Below are 22,973 nucleotides of genomic sequence, written 5' to 3'. Positions count from 1 at the left end.
TATTTACTATATTCTTTCACTGAATAACATGAAGCAGACAAAATTAATGTTAATTAATGAATTTTTAAAATTATAAGACTTAAAGTCCATAAGCCACAAAAAATAAGATTGATAAATTTAGCTACCTTGGAATAATAAAATTATGCATGGAGAAAAGCATTGTACCATAAGACAAATGACAAAATGGGAAAAATATTGCCAACTTATATCATAGACAAAGCTTTTCTCCCTAATAGATAAAGGACTTTTAGAAACTGAGAAGGAAAAAAAAAAAACAAAAAAAAACAATAGACCAATAGAAAAATAGTTGAAGGACTGAGAAGAAAAAGAAATACAGTATTTCCTTAAACATGAAAAGTTGCTCAAATCATGGTATAAAAAGAGGAATCTGAATTAAAATCATATAAGATATAAGTTTTCACCTGCCAGTTTGGCAAAAATGCAGTAGTTTGACTATGGGTGAGGTTGTGAGGAATTCTTGTGCATTGCTGGCTAGCATGCTAACTTTTTAAGAAAATTTATTTTATTGAAATATAGTTAATTTACAATGTTGTGTTAATTTCTGCTATACAACAAAGTGATTCAGTTATACATATATAAATATATACATTCTTTTTATGTTCTTTTCCATTGTGATTTATCACAGGATATTGAATATAGTTTCCTGTGTTATGTAGTCAGTTCAGTTCAGTCGCTCAGTTGTGTCCAACTTGTTGCAACCCCATGGTCTGCAGCATGCCAGGCTTCCCTGTCCATCACCAACTCCTGGAGCTTGCTCAGACTCATGTCTGTTGAGTTGGTGATGCCACCCAACCACCTCATCCTCTGTCATCTCCTTCTCCTCCTGCCTTCAGTCTTTCCCAGCATCAGGGTGTTTTCTAATGAGTCAGCTCTTTGCATCAGGTGGCCAAAGTATTGGTGTTATATAGAAGGACCTTGTTTATCCAGTGTATATATAATAGTTTTGCATCTGCTAATCCCAGACTCCCAATCTATCCCTCCCCCTCCTCCTGTCCCTCTTGGCAACAAGTCTGTTCTCTGTGTCTGTGAGTGAGTCTGTTTCTGTTTTGTAGATAAGTTCATTTCTGTTATGTTTTAGTTTTCACATATAAGTGATACCATATGGTATTTGACTTTCTCTTTCTGACTTACTTCACTTAGTATGATAATCTCTAGGTCCATCCAGGTTGCTGCAAATGGCATTATTTCATTCTGTTTTATAGCTAAGTCGTATTCCATGGTATTTAAGTACCACATCTTACTTATCCATTCATCTGTCAGTGAACATTTGGGTTGTTTCCATGTCTTGGCTGTTGTGAATAAAACTGTCAAGAATATAGGGGTGCATGTACTTTTTTGAATTATAGTTTTGTTTGGATATATGGCCTGCTAACTTGTAACTACCACTGTGGTAGACAAGTTGATGACGCTTTTAAAAAATGACGAGTGCATTTACCCTCTGATATGTCAGTTCTACTTTTGGGAAATTCTATAGGTACATCTATGTGATATGACATGTATACAAGGCTATTCATTGTAATATGTTTTTGTAATAGCAAAGATTGGAAAAATGAAAGTATTAGTGGGTACTCACTGACTGAATAAACTACAGGGCATCCTTGCAATGGAGTTTTGTGTAGCTGTATAGAAAAAGAGGTGGTGCTCTGTGTATAGTTTGGGAAGATATATAGTATGGCTAAGTGAAAAAATAACGTTGTGGAATGGCATTTATGCTATGCTACCTTTTGTGTAAGAAAGGCTCACAATAAAACATATTTTGTTCTTGCTTATCTTTGCATGAAGAAACACTGTAAGATTATAGAAGAAATTAATAAAAGTGGGTATGTTTAGGAAGGCAGAAATGAAGTGGATAAGCAGAAGGAGTCAGTAAGACTTCTCAGTGTTTTTCAGTTGATATCAGCGTGACTTTTGAACAATGTGAAAATGAATGTAAAATGTATCATCATCTAGTATGTTTTAGTTCATACAAGTTAACTTCTAATTTAATTATCATTAATATAAACTCCTTCTCTCTAGAAAAGAATACTGCCTTGAGGAATGGACTCCTGGTATTCTTCTTCCTAATTGTTCCTCTTATTGTATTGGCTGTTTTTGTCTTCATTAAGAGAGACCAGCTACGGAAAAGCTACTGCAGAAGGAAGAGATCACAGACAAATGAGTACTTAGATTATTTTTCTTTTAAATTCTTTCGTTTAAAATTCTTACTAAGTAATTTAATTATGTATGATGATAATCATATCATAGAAGATAGTTTAAAACTAGGGTTCTAGTTTATCTCTCTATTCTTTTGACATGATGAGCAGGAATTAAAGGGTAAGTGGTGACTCAGCCACCTCTTATAATGGTGAGGGAAAAGGGTTATGATGACACCAACCTGTATACTACTGAAAATGGCCCCTAGGCTTCATTTTACTGGACTTTGATTTCGGATAGTGGGGTAAATAGAATTTGGGGCTACAACTTCTGATTTGCACGCCATTAAAATTTTTTCTTCCTTGTCTATTTCCAGTATCAGTTCTCCTAGAAGTATTCTTCAAGTCTGTTTTGAAAACAGATTTTATGAATCGTCAGCTTTTTTTTTTTTTGGTGTTTTCTTTTTTTTTTTTTTATAATTATTTATTTTAGTTGGGGGCTAATTACTTTACAATATTGTAATAGTTTTTGCCATACATTGACATGAATCAGCCATGGGTTTACATGTGTTCCCCTTCCTGGACCCCCCACCCACCTGCCTCCCCATCCCATCCCTCTGGGTCATCCCATTGCCCCGGCCCTGAGCCCTTGTCTCATGCATCGAACATGGAATGGTGTTCTGTTTCACATATGATAATATACATGTTTCAATGCTATTCTCCCAGAACGTCCCACCCTCACCTTCTCCCTCAGAGTCCATAAAATTGTTCTATGCATCTGTGTCTCTTATTCTGTCTCGCATATAGGGTTATCGTTACCATCTTTCAAATTCCATATATATGCATTATATATAATCGTCAGCTTTTAAGAAATAATCTTTGATGGAAGAAAGGTTGTCATAATTCAGACACCTGACATTTCTAGTCTACATGTTGGACTCTTGTACTGCTGTCTCTCAACAATCATTTCTAATACGTTGGCATTGGAATGTAGCATGTGTTAGCATGGACCTTGTAGTCAGACCTAAGTTCAAGTTCTAGCAAAGCTATCATTTGCTAGAATTAACAGCAGAAATAATAAGTATCTGAGCCTTGGTTTACATCCTCTACAATGAGGATAATAATATTACCTATCTCTGGAGGGTTTCATGTGAGGATTAAATAAGGAAATATTAACAAATAAAACCCATAGCACAATGCAGTTACTTAATAGCTAGTTTTTATTGTAGTCATGATTCCAAAATGTTCATATCTTGCCTGGAATGCTAACCTTTACTTCATTGCCCTATTTCTCACTTACCTTACTTAAAAACTGCATAATAATTTCCTAGAGAATCCTCATGTTAGCTTTGTTTTTTTAATGTGTTCTAAAACAGAAGTAGGTTTCTTTTTGTTTTTAAAGTATAGTTTATTGAGACATATGCCTCTACTCCCTTTTTTTTTTTGACCACACTGAGTAGTTTGGCAGGATCTTGATTCCTTAAGCAAGGATTGAACCTGGGCCTCTGGCAATGAAAGCACCAAGTCCTAACCACTGGATTGCCAGGGACTAACCCCAGATTTATCTTTCTATCCTTTCTTTCTCTTAACTTTCTTTCACACTTTAGACTAACCAATCCATGTAGATAATTCCCTAGTCTGCATCTCTGAAATTTTAGTTTCGTAGAAATAGCTCTCTCCTGTACCTAGCTTACTTAACTATCCTTTTGGCAATGTCTAACTCTTAGTTGACATCTTTCCAGCCGGCTTGTTTTGCTTCTCTTGGACTTCCTAATAGTCAGAGTGACTACTTTAAACCTAAGAATATTATTTTACTAGTCTCTGATTTCAGGAAGACTTGAGGAGTTTGAGAACACTGGCCCGGTTGTCTAAATTATTTCTTAGTATTTCAGTTTATTTAATTGTAAAATGAGATTAATAAAACTTTCTAGTACTGTAAGGATTAAAACTGGATGAGAACTGTTAAAAATGCCATACGAATTTTAGCTGTCATCATGATCATCACCACCGCCACTACCAGTATCATTCTTCTGTATTTGGGAAAATACAAGTCTATGTATTAATACTATGTCATGTAGAAATGTCTTAATCTTAATTTAGCTCAAAAGTAATTGTCTCTTTCAGATCAGGTGCCAAAAATCAAGCAAAAAATTCTAGACAGCCAGCAAGTGTTCCTGGAACTGCTTCTTCAGTGACTCCTCCAAGAAATGTTGTAAGTTTAAATGAAAAATTCTTTTCCTTTATTATATTATGGTACCACACATTTAGGGCTTCCCTGGTAGCTCAGCTGGTAAAAAATCTACCTGCAATGTGGGAGACCTGGGTTTAATCCCTGGGTTGGGAAGATCCCCTGGAAGAGGGCATGGCAGCCCACTCCAGTATTCTTGTCTGGAGAATCTCCATGGATAGAGGAGCGTGGCAGGCTACATTCCATGGGGTTGCAAAGAGTCGGACATGACTGAGCGACTGAGCACAGCACATCACATTTTTAAAGCATAAAATATTGTTACGTAATATCCCAGGTGGTGCAGTGGTAAAGAATCTGCCTGCCAGTGCAGGAGACACAGCAGAGGTAGGTTTAATCCCTGGGTCAGGAAGATCTCCTGAAGTAGGAGATGGCAACCCACTCAGTATTCTTGCCTGGAGAATCCCATAGACAGAGGAGCGTGGCCTGTTACAGTCCGTGGGATTGCAAGGAGGCAGACACAACTGAGGACTGAGCATGCACACATAGGAATAAACATAGATATTTTCCAAAGAATTTAGGAGTGTGGTCTGCAGATGGCCTCTGGGTTAGTTAATGGAATAGCACTTGGGTCCCTGGCTTAGAGGAGATGGGAGGAAAACATTAGACATTGAGAATGTCTTGCCTTGAAACCAAGCCTAGAAAATGACCTGGGTTTTATGCTGTCACTCTTTTTTCCTATGTCTGCTATCTTTCTGTTTTCAATACCTGGCTTCCCCAGGACATCTAATGAAAGATCTGGTGCTGAGCTCCTGGAATAATAGGTCTAGTTGTCTCAGCAATAGGACCAGCAATCACTGTCCTTTGGAGTGTATTAGGGAGTATTGGGATAATAATATACTTTTTCTAATATGCATATATCCCTAAGAAATAACAAAATATTGCTTTATCTGCTTTTAAACTTTGTATAATGTTTTGTTTGTTATCTTACACATGTATCTGCATCACACTTTTTTCCCCTTAACATTGCTTTGTGGTTTATCTCTATCAATAGATGTAGCTCTAATGGATTCGTTTTCACTGTTGATATTATATTATATAAATTCCACACAGTTTAAAAATCCATTTTTCTTCTACCAGTTTCCAATTGTTCATTATTACAAATAAAGCTGAGATGAACATTCTGTGTGTTACTCATGCATGTGTGTGAGTTCTAGGGTGGTACTAGTACAGTGGTTACTATCCACATGTGGCTATTTAAATTTTATGTTATATTAAATAAAATTAAGAATTCTATTCCTCACTGACATTTTAGATGCTCAATAGATCACCTGTGGCCACTATTGTAGGGGCACCATAGGCATAGAATGTTTCCATCGTTACAGAAAATTCTATTAGAGAGCTCTGATATAGGGATATACCAAAGTTAAATTGCTGGGTTGAAAGATATTTGAATATTTACTTGAAAATGTCAAATTGTTTTCCAAAAGGATTATACCATTGGGTGATTGCATTGTCAGTGGTGTATGAACATTCCTGTCAAAGTAAATTTTGGCAGCATTTGGTACTGTCAGACTTTTAAAGTCTTTCCGATTACAAGGAGGTTGAATGATTAGATATCCTTCTAAAATGGAAGGATATGTATGGAATCTCCTTGTTCTTTTCCCTTTCCTTTTATAAAAAAGAAACAAAAATTGTTATGCCCTTTTCCGTTAACCATAAGTCTCGGAGATTTTTCCATATTTCTACATATATAGGATGATCACACAGTCCCTACATATACAAATTAGAAATTATGTAATATATAATTCTTTGTCTTTGACATTTTTTTTTCCTTTTCTATTGTGGTAAAATATACATGCGATAAAAGTTGCCATTTTGACCATTTTTAAATATACAGTTCAGTGGCATTAATTACATTCACAGTGTTGTGTAATCATCACTGCTGTCTATTTCTAAAACTTTTTCTTTACCCCATACAGAAACTCTGAACCCGTGAAGCAGTAATTTCCCATCCCTGATGCCCCCACTGTTCTACTTTTTAAAAATTGAGATAAAATAGACATATCACAGGCTTCTCTTGTGGCTCAGCTGATAAAGAATCTGCTTGCAATGCGGGAGACCTGGGTTTGATCCCTGGGTTGGGAAGATCCCCTGGAGAAGGGAAAGGCTACCCACTCTAGTGTTCTGGCCTGGAGAATTCCATGGACTGTATAGTCCAGGGGGTTGCAAAGGGTTGCACACAACTGAGTGCCTTTCGCTTTCACTTTCAGACATATCACATTATATAAGTTTCAGGTGTACAACGTAGTTCAATATTTGTATACAATATGAAATGAGCACCACGGTAAGTCTCATTAACATCAATTGTTGTACATAGTTACACATTTGTTTTCCATATGATAAAAACTTTTAAGATTTACTCTCTTAGCAGTTTTCAAATATGTGATGAAATATTATTACCTATAGTCACCATGCTGTACCTTACATCCCTATGACTTATTTTATAACTGGAAATTATTATCTTTTAACCACCTTCATCTGTTTTTACCCATCTCCCTCTCTGCCCTCTGTCAATCTCCAGCCTTTTCTCTGTATCTAAGCATTTGGTGTTTTTTTGTTTATTTTTAGATTCCACATATAAGTGAGATCATACAATATTTGTCCTTCCTTGTCTGACTCATTTCACTTAGCCTGAATGCCTGAAGTCCATCCATTTTGTCACAAATGGCAAGATGTCATTTTGTTTGGTGGTTGAATAATATTCATATATATGTACATGTGTTTGCCACAGATGGACCCTTAGACTCTTCCATATGTTGGCTATCATAATTAATGCTGCAATGAACATGGGGTGCAGATAATTATACGTTAGTGTTTCATTTTCTTTGAATAAATACCCAGAAGTAGAATTACTGGATCATATGGTAGTCATGTTTTTAATATTTTGAGGAACCTCCATACTGTTTTCTATGGTAGCTGTACCAATTTACATTCATATCAACAGAGCACAAAAGTTCCCTGTTTTCCACATCGAAATCGAGGGTTGAAAATTAGTGGCATTTACAGTACCAGTTAGATACTGTGTATGTTTGGAAATACATTTTTGGAAGGTTTTATTTAAAATATATTGACCTAGGAAATATTAATATGTTACCTTTTAACTAATGGAGTTGATCAGAGCCAAGATAATACTTTGTTACTATTGAATTTAAAAACTATAGCTTAAAAGGATTAAATATTCTACACTCAGTGGCAAAGATATGTAGAATAAACAAAATATTTTAAATGTTAAGATTATAAGTCATCTATTCATTGATTTTTAAATAGATTATTTTTAGTGGAAATAACCTATATAGAAAATATATTGATGAGTGCATTGTGGTAATAACTTTTTTTTTTTCTTTTTAGCCTATACAGACAAACAGATTTCCAGTACCAACTTATGGAGCCAGGCAGCCTCATCAGTACCCATCAAGGTCTGAAGTGAATTCACTTAGATTACTTGATCAGGATAGAACCCAGGGTTAATGTCTCAATAGTTTCCTTGTATTGTAATTTAATTTAGGACATGGTATTCATTGCCAACAGTATAGATAGACCACAGTTTGCAGAAAAGCTTCTAAGAGGTTTTATTTAAGTTTTGTCATATTAATGCAGTGTCACAACGAAATTTTAAAGAGGCCCCAACAAGACACTGGACAGCTGCTGTTGCCTGTGGTATCCATGATTCAGAAGCAAGCACCTTTATAACAACCAGCAATGGCAAATCACATAGGTTTGACCAGACCTCCCATTAGCAACAGCTAGAAAAGCTAGACAATATAAGAAAATATGAAGTCATCAAAAAACTACTAACGAAATGAAGGATTATTTTTTAAGGTCTAGGAGAGGAAGGCATTCCAGAGAGGACCTCAGCTTTTGGGACCATTTTTCTGTCCTAGATTGTATCTACCTGTTCTGCATGGGCAAGGATAGAAAGCTGAGGAGAGCTTTCAACAAACTAGGGCTGAGGGGACAAAAACTGGAGCCCTGCCAGGGAGATGGTACCCTAGCAAATATCCCCGGCTTTGTGTTGGGACCCAGGGGCAAGGGTGAATCAGACTCTCGACTTATTTCCTACAGGTTTGGTTGTTTTTTTTTTCACTGTTTGCCCCCAATTAGTTGGTAAAGAATCCTCCTGCAATGCAGGAAATGCTGGTTTGATTCCTGGGTTATGAAGATCCGCTGGAGAAGGGATAGGCTACCCACTCCAGTGTTCTTGGGCTTCCCTGGTGGCCCAGCTGATAAAGAATCCGCCTGCAATGCAGGAGAGCTGGGTTCAATCCCTGGGTTGGGAAGATCCCCTGGAGAAGGGAAAGGCTATCCACTCCAGTATTCTGGCCTGAAGAATTCCATGGACTCTCTAGTCCATGGGTTGCAAAGAGTCGGACATGACTGAGCAACTTTCACTTTCACTATCTTAATTTAAAAAGCTAGACATACAAGAAAAGAAAATGTGACTAAAACCAAGAAGAGTGGACTCAGAGGGTATCCAGGTAATAGAATTTATTAGGTTCAGACTTTAAAGTAACTATGATGATCATATCACAGAATTAGTAGTCAAGATTGAGAATTTCAGCACAGAACTAGATGTGCTGAACTTAAAAACCTAAAAAAAGAATCAAATGGAAATTCTAGAACTGAAAAGCACAAGAAAAATGAAGGACTCAATGTATGGGCTTAGCATCAACAAGAAAGGAGAAAATTTTATTATAATATTTTGCATTGCATAATACATCTCACCCCTCCCCACCCCCCAAAAGTCCTTCAAATTACAATTGAATTGCACACTGAGTAGTGTCCTCCAGTATAATCTTTGTTATGCGATAAGAATGCACTGAAATCCAAGTGAACATCAGGAGAAGAATATATAAATTGTGAGACAGATACTCACCAGGTAAAATTCAGTGATGGTTTTAAGAGTGGTGTTATGAATGTAGCTTTATTTCATTCAGTTGAGACATACGATTAACTGTCTTTTTTACCCCTTTACAGGCCACCTCCACCACAGCCGAAAGAATCATTTCAGGGAAATTTAGTTCCTGCTCGTCCTGCTCCTCCGCCTCCACCTCCTTTATATAGTTCCCTCACTTGATTTTTTTTTAGCCTTTCATTTTGCAGACATCTTCAGGGAACTGAGCTAATATTTTTTTTTTCTGATACTTTCTTGAAAAGCCTTTCTTCCTGCTGCAATTGTGAATGAAAACAAAATACCACAAAACAGACTTTATTAATACAGAAAAACAGAACTTGAGTAGTGGGAAATGAGAAATAGAAGAAATGCAGTAAAGCCAGGGAATTTAGAATAACATTTTCATTTCCATTACTGAATACATTTTATTCAGTCATCTGTGAGGTTAATGCGCCTGACATGAATTATGTTATTTTGAACATGTTATTATAATGATTCTCAAATTAACTGTATTGTTTCAAGTTTTGTCATTATGTGCTTAAATGTAACTCTGAATTTTGACCTTAGTTATCATTAGTGTAGTTTCTGGTTGAACATGTAATAATCTGATACCTGTGAAAACTAATTAGCTGCCAATTAATATCTAATATTTTTAATCTTGCCCAGACTAATAATCATCATACATTAGAATTTTGTGTATCTCATTCACTACATGAATAAAGGAATACTCTGTATTCAGAAGAATGCACAAAATACACAATTAAGATATCATAATGCTATTTAAAAAGTGCAAAAACACACTAAAAGTGTGTATGTGTATACATACACACAGTTGTTATCTTCCATTTTTATGAACATTTTATGGATAAATGCTTCTATGGATTCTATGGATAATAGATTCCATGGATCTATCTATGGATAATGAATATTAGCCAAGTTAATTTAAAAATAGAATTTCTATTATGAATCATGTTAAAACATAGCATCCTTTTACATAAATTATAAACTTTAAGGTACGAAGTATTTAATAGAACTAATCAGATATGCTGTTGATTCATAGCTGTAATAAAAAGCAGGAGCAATTATAATATCTTCAATCAACTGAGCTGTCATAAAACCACTTGAGAATCTCATGAGCACTTTAAGTCCAAAATCTGAAACTTCAAAGATTGCTATTAATATACTTTTGAATGTTTACATTTACTAAGGTGTGCTTGATAATGTCTCTGTTGATTCTAATATTTTTCAACAAATTAGGTGGGAGAAAGAAAAAGTTTTCTCAGATAAGTACAAGAAAATTAGTGGTATCTGTGAGTTGTTGTCTCAGCTGTGATAAAAAGTGAATTTTTACTATGGAAGAAATGGTATGAATGATGAAAATTTAAGCACCTAAAATTTTTTCACAACCTTTCATAATAAAGTTTATTAATAAGTTTATTAACTGAATTTCTTTAGTTTTTTAAAAAATTTTTGGTTTGTGTATATATATATACATACAAACATAAGATTTACAATAAATAAAATACTTGAAATTCTGATTTGTGTTGTCCAGTAACTTCTTAAATACTCAGCTATTTATAACCTTATTAATTAAAACGTACTAGTTTTAGGTAAAACTACTAGTCAAATGTTTACAGATATGATCTCACTAATTTTCAAGACTTCTGGCAAATTGTGAACAAAGGCTTTTTGTTTGAAAGAAAAACAGATTGGTTTCGAAGAAGACACATATCTTAGTCCTCTGAAGATGGTACATTATTTTAACAATCAAGTATATGTTAAAAATTGTAAACAATCCCAAATAGTCTTCATTTCGACTTAAACTCTGAATGAATTAATATACAACTAAAAAGTTTTGTGTTTGTCACTGATATAGTTCCATAAATTTTGCAGTTGTAATTCATATCACTGAAATTTTACAGTTGGTAAATATTAACTCTGCAACTTAAAACTTTCTCAGGATTAAATAATTCCTTGGATCTTTGAATGTTTAGGATTTTTTTTTTTTTTCTGGCTGCACCACAGGTCAGGTAGGATCTTAGCTCCCTGACCAGGGATTGAACCCATCCCCCCTGCTGTGGAAGCATGCAGTCTTAATTGCTGGACCATGAGGGAATAAGCTTTTCTAAAAGATTATTTGGTCAGCCTGAACTTCTTTTGCTTTTATATGCATTTTTTATATATTTTATATGCTTTATATATATATATAAATATTAATATATATATTATATTAATATATAATATATATATTTATATATTTGTATATATTTTATATAGGTTTGTCCTTGATTTATCTTGGATTGTTATTTTAAAAGTCATAAAATTTCTTGGTCATAGATGCCACTTCAAAATTTGAAAATATTAAAGGTATTCTTTGCCATCTGCTAAAGATGTTTTAATAATCAAGGATAAATTATATGTAAATTTGGTGTCACTGTACGGCTATGTTCACAGGCTTATTACGTTGTTCAAGATATTACATTTTCCCTTTCTTTCAGGCAAATGCCTGGGTCAACTAACCATATAATTAAACACAATCCAGGTTTTCTAAGCACAGATCAGATTTTATAAAAGTCTATAAATGTTTACTGAAACTACTATCTTGCAGGTACCATATTAGATCATATGACATATAAATTCTGGATGGGACATGCCTTCCATTATAGAGAGAGCCATATACATAAATAAGAATAATATAAAGTCTGCATTTTAAAAGATTTAAACAGGAAAGTAAGGAGGGGAAAACGGGATACTGAAAATTCATTCAAAATATTTAGCACCAATTAACAAGTCAAAGCATTTACTATAACCGTTCTAATGCTGTGAAGTGAGATGAAACCAGCTTTTGGCTCAACTACACCCAAAAAGAAGTGTAAGTACAGCATTGGTTGTTCCTGTTGAGGTGCAAGCTAGGTGTATACTGTTGACCCTTGAACCACATGGGTTTGAACTGCACAGATTCACTTACAAGCGATTTTTTTATTCCCAATAAAAATACAGTGACGCTCTGTATCTGCAGGCTCGTATCCGTGGATTCAGCCAACCACAGTGGCAAAACAGTTCAGTATCCATGGTTGGTTGAATCTGCAGAGATGGAAACCGGAGGGCCAATTTTGGGACTTGAGCATCTGGGGATTTTGGTATCCACCAGGGATGCTGGAACCAATCTCCCTGTGCATACCGAGAGGGCAGCTGTTTTCATTGCCATGTTTCTGCTCATTCCCTTCTTTTTCAGGCTGAAATAACCCTGTTGAAAGCCTTTGCGTCCATAAAATTGCATCTCCACTGTGAGTTTAGATGTGGGGTTTCTCCAAGTGAAGTTTCTGTTATCACCAGACCTTTTCGTTTGTGTACCTGCCATTCTGTTAATTGATGTGAGAGATAACTCGTTCTTTGGAATTTGAAAAGAATTAAAAGATAGTACATAGAGGTAGACACTGGGGAGTGAGTCTGGGAGGGAGGAGGCCTTGCAGTCCAAGGTAATAAGACAATTTTCATTCAGGAAAGATCGGAAGTCGTAAGTGGTCCTGGCACTGGGAATGAGAGGAAAAGAGGCAGCAGCCTGAGCTACAAATTGAGAAAATTTTGAATACTCTGTTGAGGAATGTGGTTAGAATTTTCTACTGGAACATGTGTACTGTAATTATGGGCAGGAATCTTGTCTGTCTCATTCATTACCTGAGTATTCATTGTACCCAGAAGTTAACTGAACAAGGGCAGGCCATTACATGAATTTTAGCCAACGGTCTGCGGACCACATGGAAAGTAGATGCAGCCTGGTTACAAGGTGCATTTGGGCAGTGGATATAGAAAGTGCCCTGGCAGGTGCTTTCTGAAGATACCAAAACCTACTCACTTCACCCTGTTTTTGGAATTATTTTTTTAAAAAAGTCTATCTGCCCTTTTTACAATAAAAAAACCCCCAACTTTAGTAAATATGAATGCGTAATTCATGTGTGTGTGTGTGCACAGCTTTATATCCAGCCAGTGGTGTCTGATAACAAAACAGCGGACAACAAATATGTCAGTCCTCTTAGGTCCATCCACAAGAAGCAAAAGGTTTGTGGGAGGACGATGACCGCGACGGAGAGGGCTGGAGTGGTCTGGTACATTCAGATGAACTGGGGGTGGGGGTGGGGGACCGGGCCGTCGAGAAGGGCGGGCGGTCCGCAAAAGAGCGCGGCAGAGGCCAGAACGCAAGGAACTGGAGAGCCGGCGCGCCCCTCAGGCGACTGGTGGGCGGGGCGCTGAGTACCCAGCTCTCGCGTAGGTGGCCTCGCGAGAACGCGGCTCACCGAAGGCCAACGGTCGCAGGGCTTAGTGTCCTTTCAAAAAAAGCCCAGAAGTCACGCTATGTTCCGCTTAATGATGTTGCTAGCGGGGCTCCGTGGCTTGCTAACGTCAAGACCCGGTAAGCCCATGGATGCCCTGTGACTCCGGTGTGGGGAGTGAGAATGTTTTTCTTTTCCTTCTTTACACGCGTAACCTGCTTGGGTCACACTGCGTGGCAACTGGACACTCAAGTCTCTTTCCTCGTCTTTGGTTTCTTTTGCCCACCAGGGAACCGGGCCGTTTTTAGGCTCTGCGTAGGCATAGAGAAGGGACTCCTGAGAGAGGAAGGTAATTTTAATAAGCTCAAGGACAAATCTCTGATGCCCTGACTCTAAATCTGAATTGGGAGCCTCCCCTTTTTGTAGTTCTGTTATGCACTACCTCAAAATTTGTTGCACTCAAAAGCACTCCAAAAACTTAATGAACTCAGACTCCAAAAAACTGATTTTCCTCAGATATCATCTGCTCCAGTAAAATAACTTGCCCTGTGTACAATAATAGTTTGTCGTTAAATACAAAAAATGTCCGTTCTTGGAATTGTGCAAGATGGAGCAGCTTATGTCATGTCTATGGTCTGGACATCATGTTAACTTCTCCCACCTGGTGGGAGTTTCAGGAGCTACAAAACCACTCAAAGGATATTATCTACAGCTCAGAATATTATCTGTAGCTCTTGAAGAGGAACTGAAGGCCCTTGACCTTTTTTAATGGCTAAACTTTTTTTTCTTGCTTGACTACTTTCCTTTGCTTTTGTTCCCCACCCCCCACCCTTCCTTCTCTGATTAAATTTATTCTTTGGCTACAGTTTTTCTGTAGACAAGAGGTAGGCAGAAGACAGAGAGGAGGTCTATCCTGGGAAGACCCATAGGGTCCTGGTCAGTTACAGTAATAGACCTATTATATGTTAATATAAGTAACACATTAACAAAATGAAAACTCTGTTTTCCAAAACAAAGAATTTAGAGTGGTGTTGTGAATCTGTTTAAAAGGTTTGGTTTAATAGATGACAGCTAGATTCTCAGATCTACTTCTGCATTTGATCTGTTGCTAAGTGTTTTATTTGAAGTGTATGTAGTTGGGAAAGGGAGAAGTATTTTATGAGCTTTTTCAGATAATTACCAGTATTCCCCTTTGGCTGCTACACCAAATACACACTTGATAAATGGTAAAGGTTAGTTACAACATGGAATGAACTTTTTTTTAATATGTTAAAAATCCACTGGTCTATTTTGAACTTTAATGGATATTTTACCCATTTTTTAAAATGTATTATCTTTGTTTTTAAATTATTTTAAATTGTGATAAAATATAAAAAACATAAAATTTGCCATCTTCAACCATTTTAAAAAATGAATGAACTTTATTTTTAGAGTGTTTCAGGTCCATAGCAAAACTGATCGGTACAGAAATTTCCCATATACTCCCTGTCCCCACATGTGTACAGTCTCTGCTATAGACATCCTGCAACTGCAGTGGTATATTTGTTACAATTTATGATCCCACACTGATACATCATTATCACACCAAATCTATAGTTTACCTTAGGGTCCGCTTTTGATGTACATTCTATGGATTTTGAGAAATGTATAATGACATGTATCTACCAGAGTAGTTTCTCTGCCCTAAAAATCCCCTCTGTTTCACTGATTCATCTCTCCCTTCCCCCTAAGTCCTGACAACCACTGATCTTTTTACTGTCTCCATCAGTTTTACCTTTTCCAGAATGTCATATGGTTGAATTTTACAGTGTGTTGCCCTTTCAGATTGGCTTCTTTCACTTAGTAATAGGCATTTATTGTTCTTTCATTTCTTCCTAGGGCTCCATAGTTTATTTCTTTGTAACACTGAGTGATATTCCGTTGTCTGTATATACCAGTGTATTTATCCATTTATCCTACTAAAAGACATCTTGGTTGCTTTCAAGTTTTGATAGTTAAGAACAAAGCTACTATAAATATCTGTGTACAAGTTTTTGTTTGGACATAAGATTTCAACTCCTTTTGGGTAAATACCAAGGAGTGCTTTTGCTGGATCATATGATAAGAATATATTTACTTTTGTAAACTATCCTCCAAAGTGGCTGTGCCAATTTATAGTCCCATCAGCAGTGAATGAAAGTTCCTGTTACTTCACATCTTTGCCAGCATTTGGTGTTGTCTGTGTTCTTAAGTTTGGCCATTCTAATAGGTATAGAATGGTCATAGTCTCTATGACTATATAATGTCATAGTCTCTAGTGACATATGATGTAGAACATTACTCTTCTTATTTACCATCTATATATCTTCTTTGATGAAGTGTCTGTTCAGGTATTTTGCCTATTTTAAAGTTTTTTTTTATTTTTATTGTTGAGCTTTAAGAGATCCTTGTATGTTTTGGATAACAGTTTTTTATCAGGTGTGACTTTTGCAGATGTTTTTCTCCTAGTTTGTAACTTCTCTTTCTCTTGGCAGTGTCTTTCACAGAGCAAAAGTTTTTAATTTTAATGAAGTCCAGCTTATCAATTATTTTCTCATGCATCATGTCTTTGGTGTTATGTCTGAGAAGTCATTGCCATACCAATGGTCATCTAGGTTCACTCTTACTTCTAGGAGTTTTATAATTTTGCATTTTACATTTAGAACTATAATCCATTTTAGGTTAATTTTTGTGAAGTGTTAAAGCCCGTGTCTAGATTATTTGTTTTGCATTTGGAAATCCATTTGTTATAGTATCATTTTTTAAAGACTATCTTTGCTCCATTATGTTGCCTTTTCCTATGTCAGAGATCAATTGATTGTATTTATATAGGTACTTTTCTGGGATCTCTACTTTTCTGGGACCTTTTTGTGTGTTCTCTTGCCAAAATTACACTATCTTGATTACTGGAGCTTTATTATGTCTTTAAGTCACATAGTGACAGTCATTTGATTTTCTTCCTCTTCAATATTGATTTTGTTATTTGGGATCTTTTGCCTCTCATAAATTTTAGAGTCAGTTTATTGATAACCACAAAATATCGTGGTGGGATTTTGATTGGGATTGCACTGCATCTATAGAACAAGTTGGGGAAGGATTAACATTTTGACAATATCGATTTTGAACTTTTTGTTTGCTATTTGTCATCAAAGTTTTGTAGTTTTCCTCACAGAGCTCTTACTCATATTTCATTAGATTTATAGCTAAGTATTTAACTTTTGGGGATGCTAATGTAAATGATATTGTGTTTTAAATTTCAAATTCCAATTTCATTTCTGGTGTATAGAAAGTGAGTGACATTTGTATATTAACCTTTTATGCTGCAAGTTTGCTATCTTAACCGTTTTTAAGTGTATAGTTCAGCAGTGGTGAGTACATTCACATTGTTCTATAACATATCTCTGGGAGCCTTTTCATTTTACAGAACTGAAGCCCTATACCCATTAAACAAGTAATTAAAAATTGTGATAAAATATATGTAACATAAAATTTACCATTTTAACCCTTTTTCACTGATATTGCATATTTGCTTTTTTAAGTAGAAGCTAATTAAAACATCTGTATTCAGTTTTCCCTTTATTTTTATAGATTCTTTTTTTTTTCCAGCTTTACCTTAGGTTTTATACTTTTATATATTTTTCTGTTACTAGTTAATGTGCTTTCGTTTCAGTACAGAGAACTGTAACATTTCTTGTGAGGCCATTCTCCTTTAACTTTTGTTTAGAAATTGTTTATCTTTCCTTCGATTCTGAAGGACAGCTTTGCCTGGGCATGGTATTCTTAGGTGGAATTTTTTTCTTTCAGTACTATATATTGAATGTATTATCCCACTCCATGCTGGTGTACAAGGTTTCACAGAAAAATCCACTGATACTCTTATGGGAGTCTGCTTGTACCTAACGTATTGTGTTTCTCTTGCTGCTTTTTTGAGAGTCTCTCTTTGTCTCTACTTTTGGGCAGTTACAATGTATGTCAGTGTAATTCTCTTTGAATGCCTTTTTTGACTTTCTTTTGATTTTCTAGATTTGGATGTTAATTTTTTTACCCCAGGTGAGAGAAATTTTCAGTCATTACCTCTTTGAATAAGTTCTACCCTCCACCCTGACTTCTTTTCCTTCTATGACTTCTGTGATGTGTACACTGCTCTGCTTGATTGTGTCCCATATATCCATGAATCTGTCTTCACTCTTTTTCATTCATTTCATTCTTTCTTTAATTCATAAAAAATATTTTGCTTCTCTGGTTGGATGAATTCTCTTGATCTGTCTACAGGTTTTCTGATCCTTTCTTTCACTTGATCTAATCTGCTGTTGAACACCTCTTGAAAATTTCAATTCCGTTATTGTATCCTTCAGCCTTCTGATTTCTATTTTTTACTCATTCTAACCATTTTTAAGTGTACAGTTCAGTGGCATTAAGTACATTCACTTTGTTGTGCCATCACTATCATCCATTTCCAGAACGTTTTTTTCATCTTCTCAAGCTGCAACTCTGTACCTATTTAACACTAATTCCTCATTTTTTGCTTCCTTTGGCTCTTGGCAACCACCATTTTACTTTCTGTCTCTATGGATTTGTCTACTCTGGTTTTCTCATGTAAGTGCAGTTATGCAGTAGTTTTCTTTTTTGTGACTCACTTATTTCACTTAGCATAATGCCCTCAGTGTTTATCCAGCTTGTTGCATGCGTCAGAATTTTCTTTTTTGAAAGTGTGGATAACATTCCATTGTGTGAAATACATATGGAAAAATATGTATTTCATTTTATTTATCCATTCATCTGTCGATGAATACTTAGGTTGCTTCTACCTTTTCAATATTATGCATAAAGCTATTATAAACATGTGTGCCATGTACTTATTTGAGTCCCTGCTTTTAATTCTTTATATAGATTTATATATCCAAAAGTGGAGTTGCTGGATCATGCAGTGATTCTATATTTAACTTAAAGAAAATTATTTATGTATTTATTTTTGGCTGCACTGGGTCTTCATTGCTGCATGCGAGTTTTTTTTCTAGTTTCGGAGAGTCGGGGGCTACTCTTCGTTGTGGTGTGTGGGCTTCTCCTGTTGCAGAACATGGGCTCTAGGGCAAATGGGCTTCATTAGTTGTGGCTCCCGGTCTCTAGAGTACTGGCTCAATAATTGTAGCGCAGGGGCTTGGTTGCCCTTTGGCATGTGGGATCTTCCTGGACCAGGGATCAAACCAGTGTCCCTGGATTCTTAACCACTGGACCACCAGGGAAGTCCTATATTTAACCTGAAATTTACATTGTTTTCTGTACTGACTGCACAATTTTGCATTTCTGCCAGTAGTGAACAAGGGTTCCAGGTTCTCCACATTCTTCCTAATACATGTTATTTTATTTTTAATGATTATAGTCTTCCTAATGGTTATGACATGGTATCTCATCATAGCTTTGATTTGTTCCCCTAATGATTAGTGATGTTGAACATCTTTTAATGTGTATTGGGCATTTGTATATCTTTTTTGGAGAAACGAGTATTCAAGTCCTTTGCCCATTTGAAAAATTAGGTGGTTCATTTTGTTGTTGAGTTACAAGAGTTCCTCTTACATTCTGGATACTAGACCTTCAGTCAAGTGATTTGCAGATATTTTTTTCTCATGTTGTAGGTTGTCTTCACTGCCTTGGAGGTGTTCCATGACTCACAAAAGTTTTAAGTTATGATGATAGGATCTAATGTATGTGTGTATATATATATATATATATATGTTTGTTCTTTTGTTGCTTATGATTTTAGTGTCATATCTAAGAACAGGTTCAACAATTATTAACTTTTGTATAATTCTGCTTCAGTTTTATGTTCCCTACCATTCCTCCATTAAGCAAACTATAGATATTATATCATTTTATATCTAAATATTTAAGTGTATATTTCTAAATGACAAAAATATAATTTTGGAATATAACCACAGTGTCATGATCATGGCTTAGAAATTAATGACAGTTTCTTATATCATCAAATTTTCAGTGTGTGTCCAAATTTTCAATTGTTTCACGAGTGTAATAATTTTCCTTACAGTTTGTAATCACCAAGAAATAGTGCCCACACATTGCTTGAATCAGCATCCAAAATACACACTCATTGAATTGGCTCCTCCCTACTCCATTTTATTTAGTGTCTGGCTTTTAGTACCATGTTGATACTGAAAATTCCAAATTTATATTTCTTCTCTTGCACTCCTATGAGTGCAAGCCTATGAGATGATTACCAATGTTCCTCACATCCTGGGAATCATGCCCTTGTGTAATCCCCTCCTCTTAAATGTAAGCCATGTTTTATGATTTGTTTCTAGTGAATAAAATGTGATCAATGGATGTCTTTTCTGAGATTAGGATACAGGAAGACCGTGTCTTTTTCCTGGGTGCTCACTTTCAGTCTCTTTTTCGGATCTCTTATTCTGGGGGAAGTAAGTTGTCATATTGTGAGTATCCTTATGGAGAGGTCTTCTGAGATTTCTCATTAACAGCCTGGAAAGACCCAAGGCCTGCCACCAGCTAAGTGCGTGAGCTTTGAAGTGGATCCTGTGCTAGTCAAGCCTTGAAATGGTTGCAGCCCTGGCCGACACTTTGATTGCAGTTTTGCTAGAGACACTGAACCAGAGGCATTCAGTTAAGCTTTGCCCAGATAACTGACCCAAGGACCCTAGGGATTAATAAGTGTTTATTGTTTTAAGCTGCTAAATTTGGGGATAATTTTTTATGCAGCAATAGATAATTAATATATCATCCTTCAGTTAAAATCTAAGATCATGTCTCTCTGCTCAGAATCTTCCAGTGGTTTCTTATGTCTCCAAGAATAAAAATTAAAGCCCTAACTATGACCTGTTTTGCCCTGTAGGATCTTAACAGCTTGTCTCCCTCCTCTCTGACCTCATCTCTTAGTCTTTTCCTCATTGCTCATGCTACCCTAACCACAGTTGCTTCCTTATGGCTTTTCAAACACACCAAGCATTTCCTTCCAGGAATCTTAAATACTTGATATTTTTTCTTCCTGGAGTGTTCTGCTGAGATATTCATTTATTCCCCTCCTCACCTTCTTCAGATCTTTGTCCAAATGCTATCTTCTCAGTGAGCCCTATTTAAAACTGAACTCACCTTCAGCAGTTGCTATTCTGTCATCAACCCATGACATTTTCTGTCATAACCCATGATTCTATGGGTTAGTGGGACTATTGTTCTGGTTTGGACCAGGTTAGCTAATCTGCAGGTCATTTGTACCCTTTCCTGCAACTGTTGTCGGCTCCTGAGTTTGTTGGCAGCTGAATGGTATAGGATGGTCTCACACACTGGTCTGTCTGTTGGAATGTGTTCTGCTAAGGTGCCTTGGCCCCCTTTCACATCATCCCCCACCCTCCTGTAGGCTTGCTCATGCTTGTTTACATGCAATTTCAGGATTCGAAGGCGGTAGGAGGGCAAGCCACAGTGCATAAGCTCTTTTCAGGTTTGCTTGTTTTGCATTTGTTATTGTCTAATTGGCCAAAGTAAGTTACTTGGCTAAGTCTAGAGTTAGTTCCTAAGTATATCCATGGGAGAGAATACTTTCTGTTGTACCTATCATATCTGATTTCTGAAATTTTTTAGAGTTTTTCTAGAATTTATCAACTACCACACTTTCATCTTTAGCTTATCTAGAAAATTGTTGAGACCTCTTAGCTGGATAGCACTTTACCAATTTCCCACCTTTTTTTTTGGTAAATGTTTTTCACCATAAAAATCTGTGACTTTTTCACTTATTTTCTGGATGCCTTGTATTTGTATGTTCTTTTTTCCTGTTAATTTAGAATATTTATAATCTGTTTTATATAACAGATTTAATTTTATTTAGGTAGTAATATTACCTGTTTGTAGTATTTATTTATTTGTCTGCACTAGTCTTAGTTGCAGCACATGAGATCTTCAATCTTTGTTGTGGCATGCAGGGTTGAGGCATATGGGATCTAGTTCCCTGACCAGGGATCAGACTCGGGCTTGCTGTATTGGGAGCATGGAGTCTTAGCCACTGGACTACCAGGAAAGTTCCTCTTACCTGTTTTTAAATTGTTTTCAATATTTTTATAGGAGTACATAGGTGATAACTCATATTTGCATAAGCAAGTCTTATAAAAGAACATACACAAATATTTAGCCAAGTTTAGGACACAGTTATTAACTGTTTTTTTCTTTCTTCAGATTTTCAAAATTCATTTCTACAAATCATACTTCCAGAGAAAATCCAAGCAAATACAAGTGATAATTCAGAAGTAGAAAATGTAAGAGATTTTCCATAGTTAATGCTATTATATGAAATTTCTTATTTTTATTGCATAGCAGTGAAGTACATAAATTCCATTATAGTATAAGTAGCCAATATTACTACTGATAAGGAATTTAAAGTTTTGATGGTAAAAGCAAATATATAAATCAGAATGTTCTAATTTTTCTAACATTTGTCATTTCCTCATGGTAAAATAATTTTTAAAAGTTCAAAGAGAGAGTATAATGTAAAAGAATTAGAGTCTTATCTGAGTGGTATCTAGATGATTCAGATGAAGAGAATAATTTTCTCCAAAATTGCTAAGGAGAATCGGTTTTAAGTATAATCTTCTTTCTTAATCTCTACCCTTGCATTTACCAGTTTTCAGAGAGTATAAATGGATTATTCTGTTATTTTTATTGGAAAGATGATAGTTTATCCTAGTTATTGATTTATTTAACAGATATTTCTCTGGACTTGTGTGCATAGCTATATACTAAAGCCTTAGGAGATTTAAAAAAAAAAAAAAAGAAATACAAAACAGCATGCCTTGCTTACAAGTGACTGATCTTTATTTAAAAAAAATTAATCAATTAACTATTTTTGAGTATACTGGGTCTTTGTTGCTGTGTGTGGACTTTCTCTAGTTGTGACAAGCAAGGGCTACTCTTTGTTGTGATGCATGGGCTTCTCATTGCAGTGGCTTTTCTTGTTGTGGAGCCCAGGTCTAGAGGCTTCAGTAGTTGCAGCACTCAGGCTCAGTAGTTGTGGCTTGTGGACTCTAGAGTGTGGCTCAGTAGTTGTGGAACATGCTGTTTTGTGGCATGTAGGATCCTCCCAACCAGGGGTCGAACTCGAGTCCCCTGCTTTGGCAGGCAGATTCCTAACCACTGGATCCCCAGAGAAGTCCAGTGGCCAATCTTTTGATAACACTTTATTTTTAACAGTTTTAATGAGGTATAATTTAGACACCACAGAATTCACCCATTGTGAGTGTATAACTCAATGATTATTAGTACATGAATTATGTAAACATTACCATAATCCAGTTTTAGAACATGTCTGTTGCCTTAAGTTCCTTCCTGCCTGTGTGTAATTCTCTGCTTCTGTCCACAGCCCTTGGCAACTGCTAATC

General features: G+C 35.9%; 2 protein-coding genes across 9 annotated transcripts in view; both read left to right on the top strand.

Annotated features, from left to right (window-relative positions):
* The window catches only part of ADAM9 (ADAM metallopeptidase domain 9), a 100,633-nt gene extending 89,803 nt beyond the window's left edge, over positions 1-10,830 (top strand). For both annotated transcript variants that reach the window (XR_014063399.1, XM_081524013.1), the window contains exons 19-22: positions 2,038-2,179; positions 4,278-4,365; positions 7,750-7,817; positions 9,376-10,830. Coding sequence is in view for 1 of the 2 variants with exons in the window: in XM_081524013.1 (XP_081380139.1) it covers positions 2,038-2,179; positions 4,278-4,365; positions 7,750-7,817; positions 9,376-9,475 (398 nt within the window). In the remaining variant the exon portion in view is untranslated. The remainder of the gene's footprint in view (positions 1-2,037; positions 2,180-4,277; positions 4,366-7,749; positions 7,818-9,375) is intronic.
* A 2,740-nt stretch (positions 10,831-13,570) lies between these two features.
* ADAM32 (ADAM metallopeptidase domain 32) overlaps positions 13,571-22,973 on the top strand; it is a 252,915-nt gene continuing 243,512 nt past the window's right edge. For all 7 annotated transcript variants that reach the window (XR_014063396.1, XR_014063397.1, XM_081524007.1 and 4 more), the window contains exons 1-2: positions 13,571-13,703; positions 21,775-21,854. Coding sequence is in view for 4 of the 7 variants with exons in the window: in XM_081524007.1 (XP_081380133.1) it covers positions 13,646-13,703; positions 21,775-21,854 (138 nt within the window). In the remaining 3 variants the exon portion in view is untranslated. The remainder of the gene's footprint in view (positions 13,704-21,774; positions 21,855-22,973) is intronic.

Source organism: Giraffa tippelskirchi, chromosome 8 (genome assembly GCF_054371585.1).
Source record: "Giraffa tippelskirchi isolate mGirTip1 chromosome 8, T2T-mGirTip1v1.2.pri, whole genome shotgun sequence".
Lineage (NCBI taxonomy): Eukaryota > Metazoa > Chordata > Mammalia > Artiodactyla > Giraffidae > Giraffa > Giraffa tippelskirchi.
This window is presented reverse-complemented; position numbering and strand designations above follow the sequence as displayed.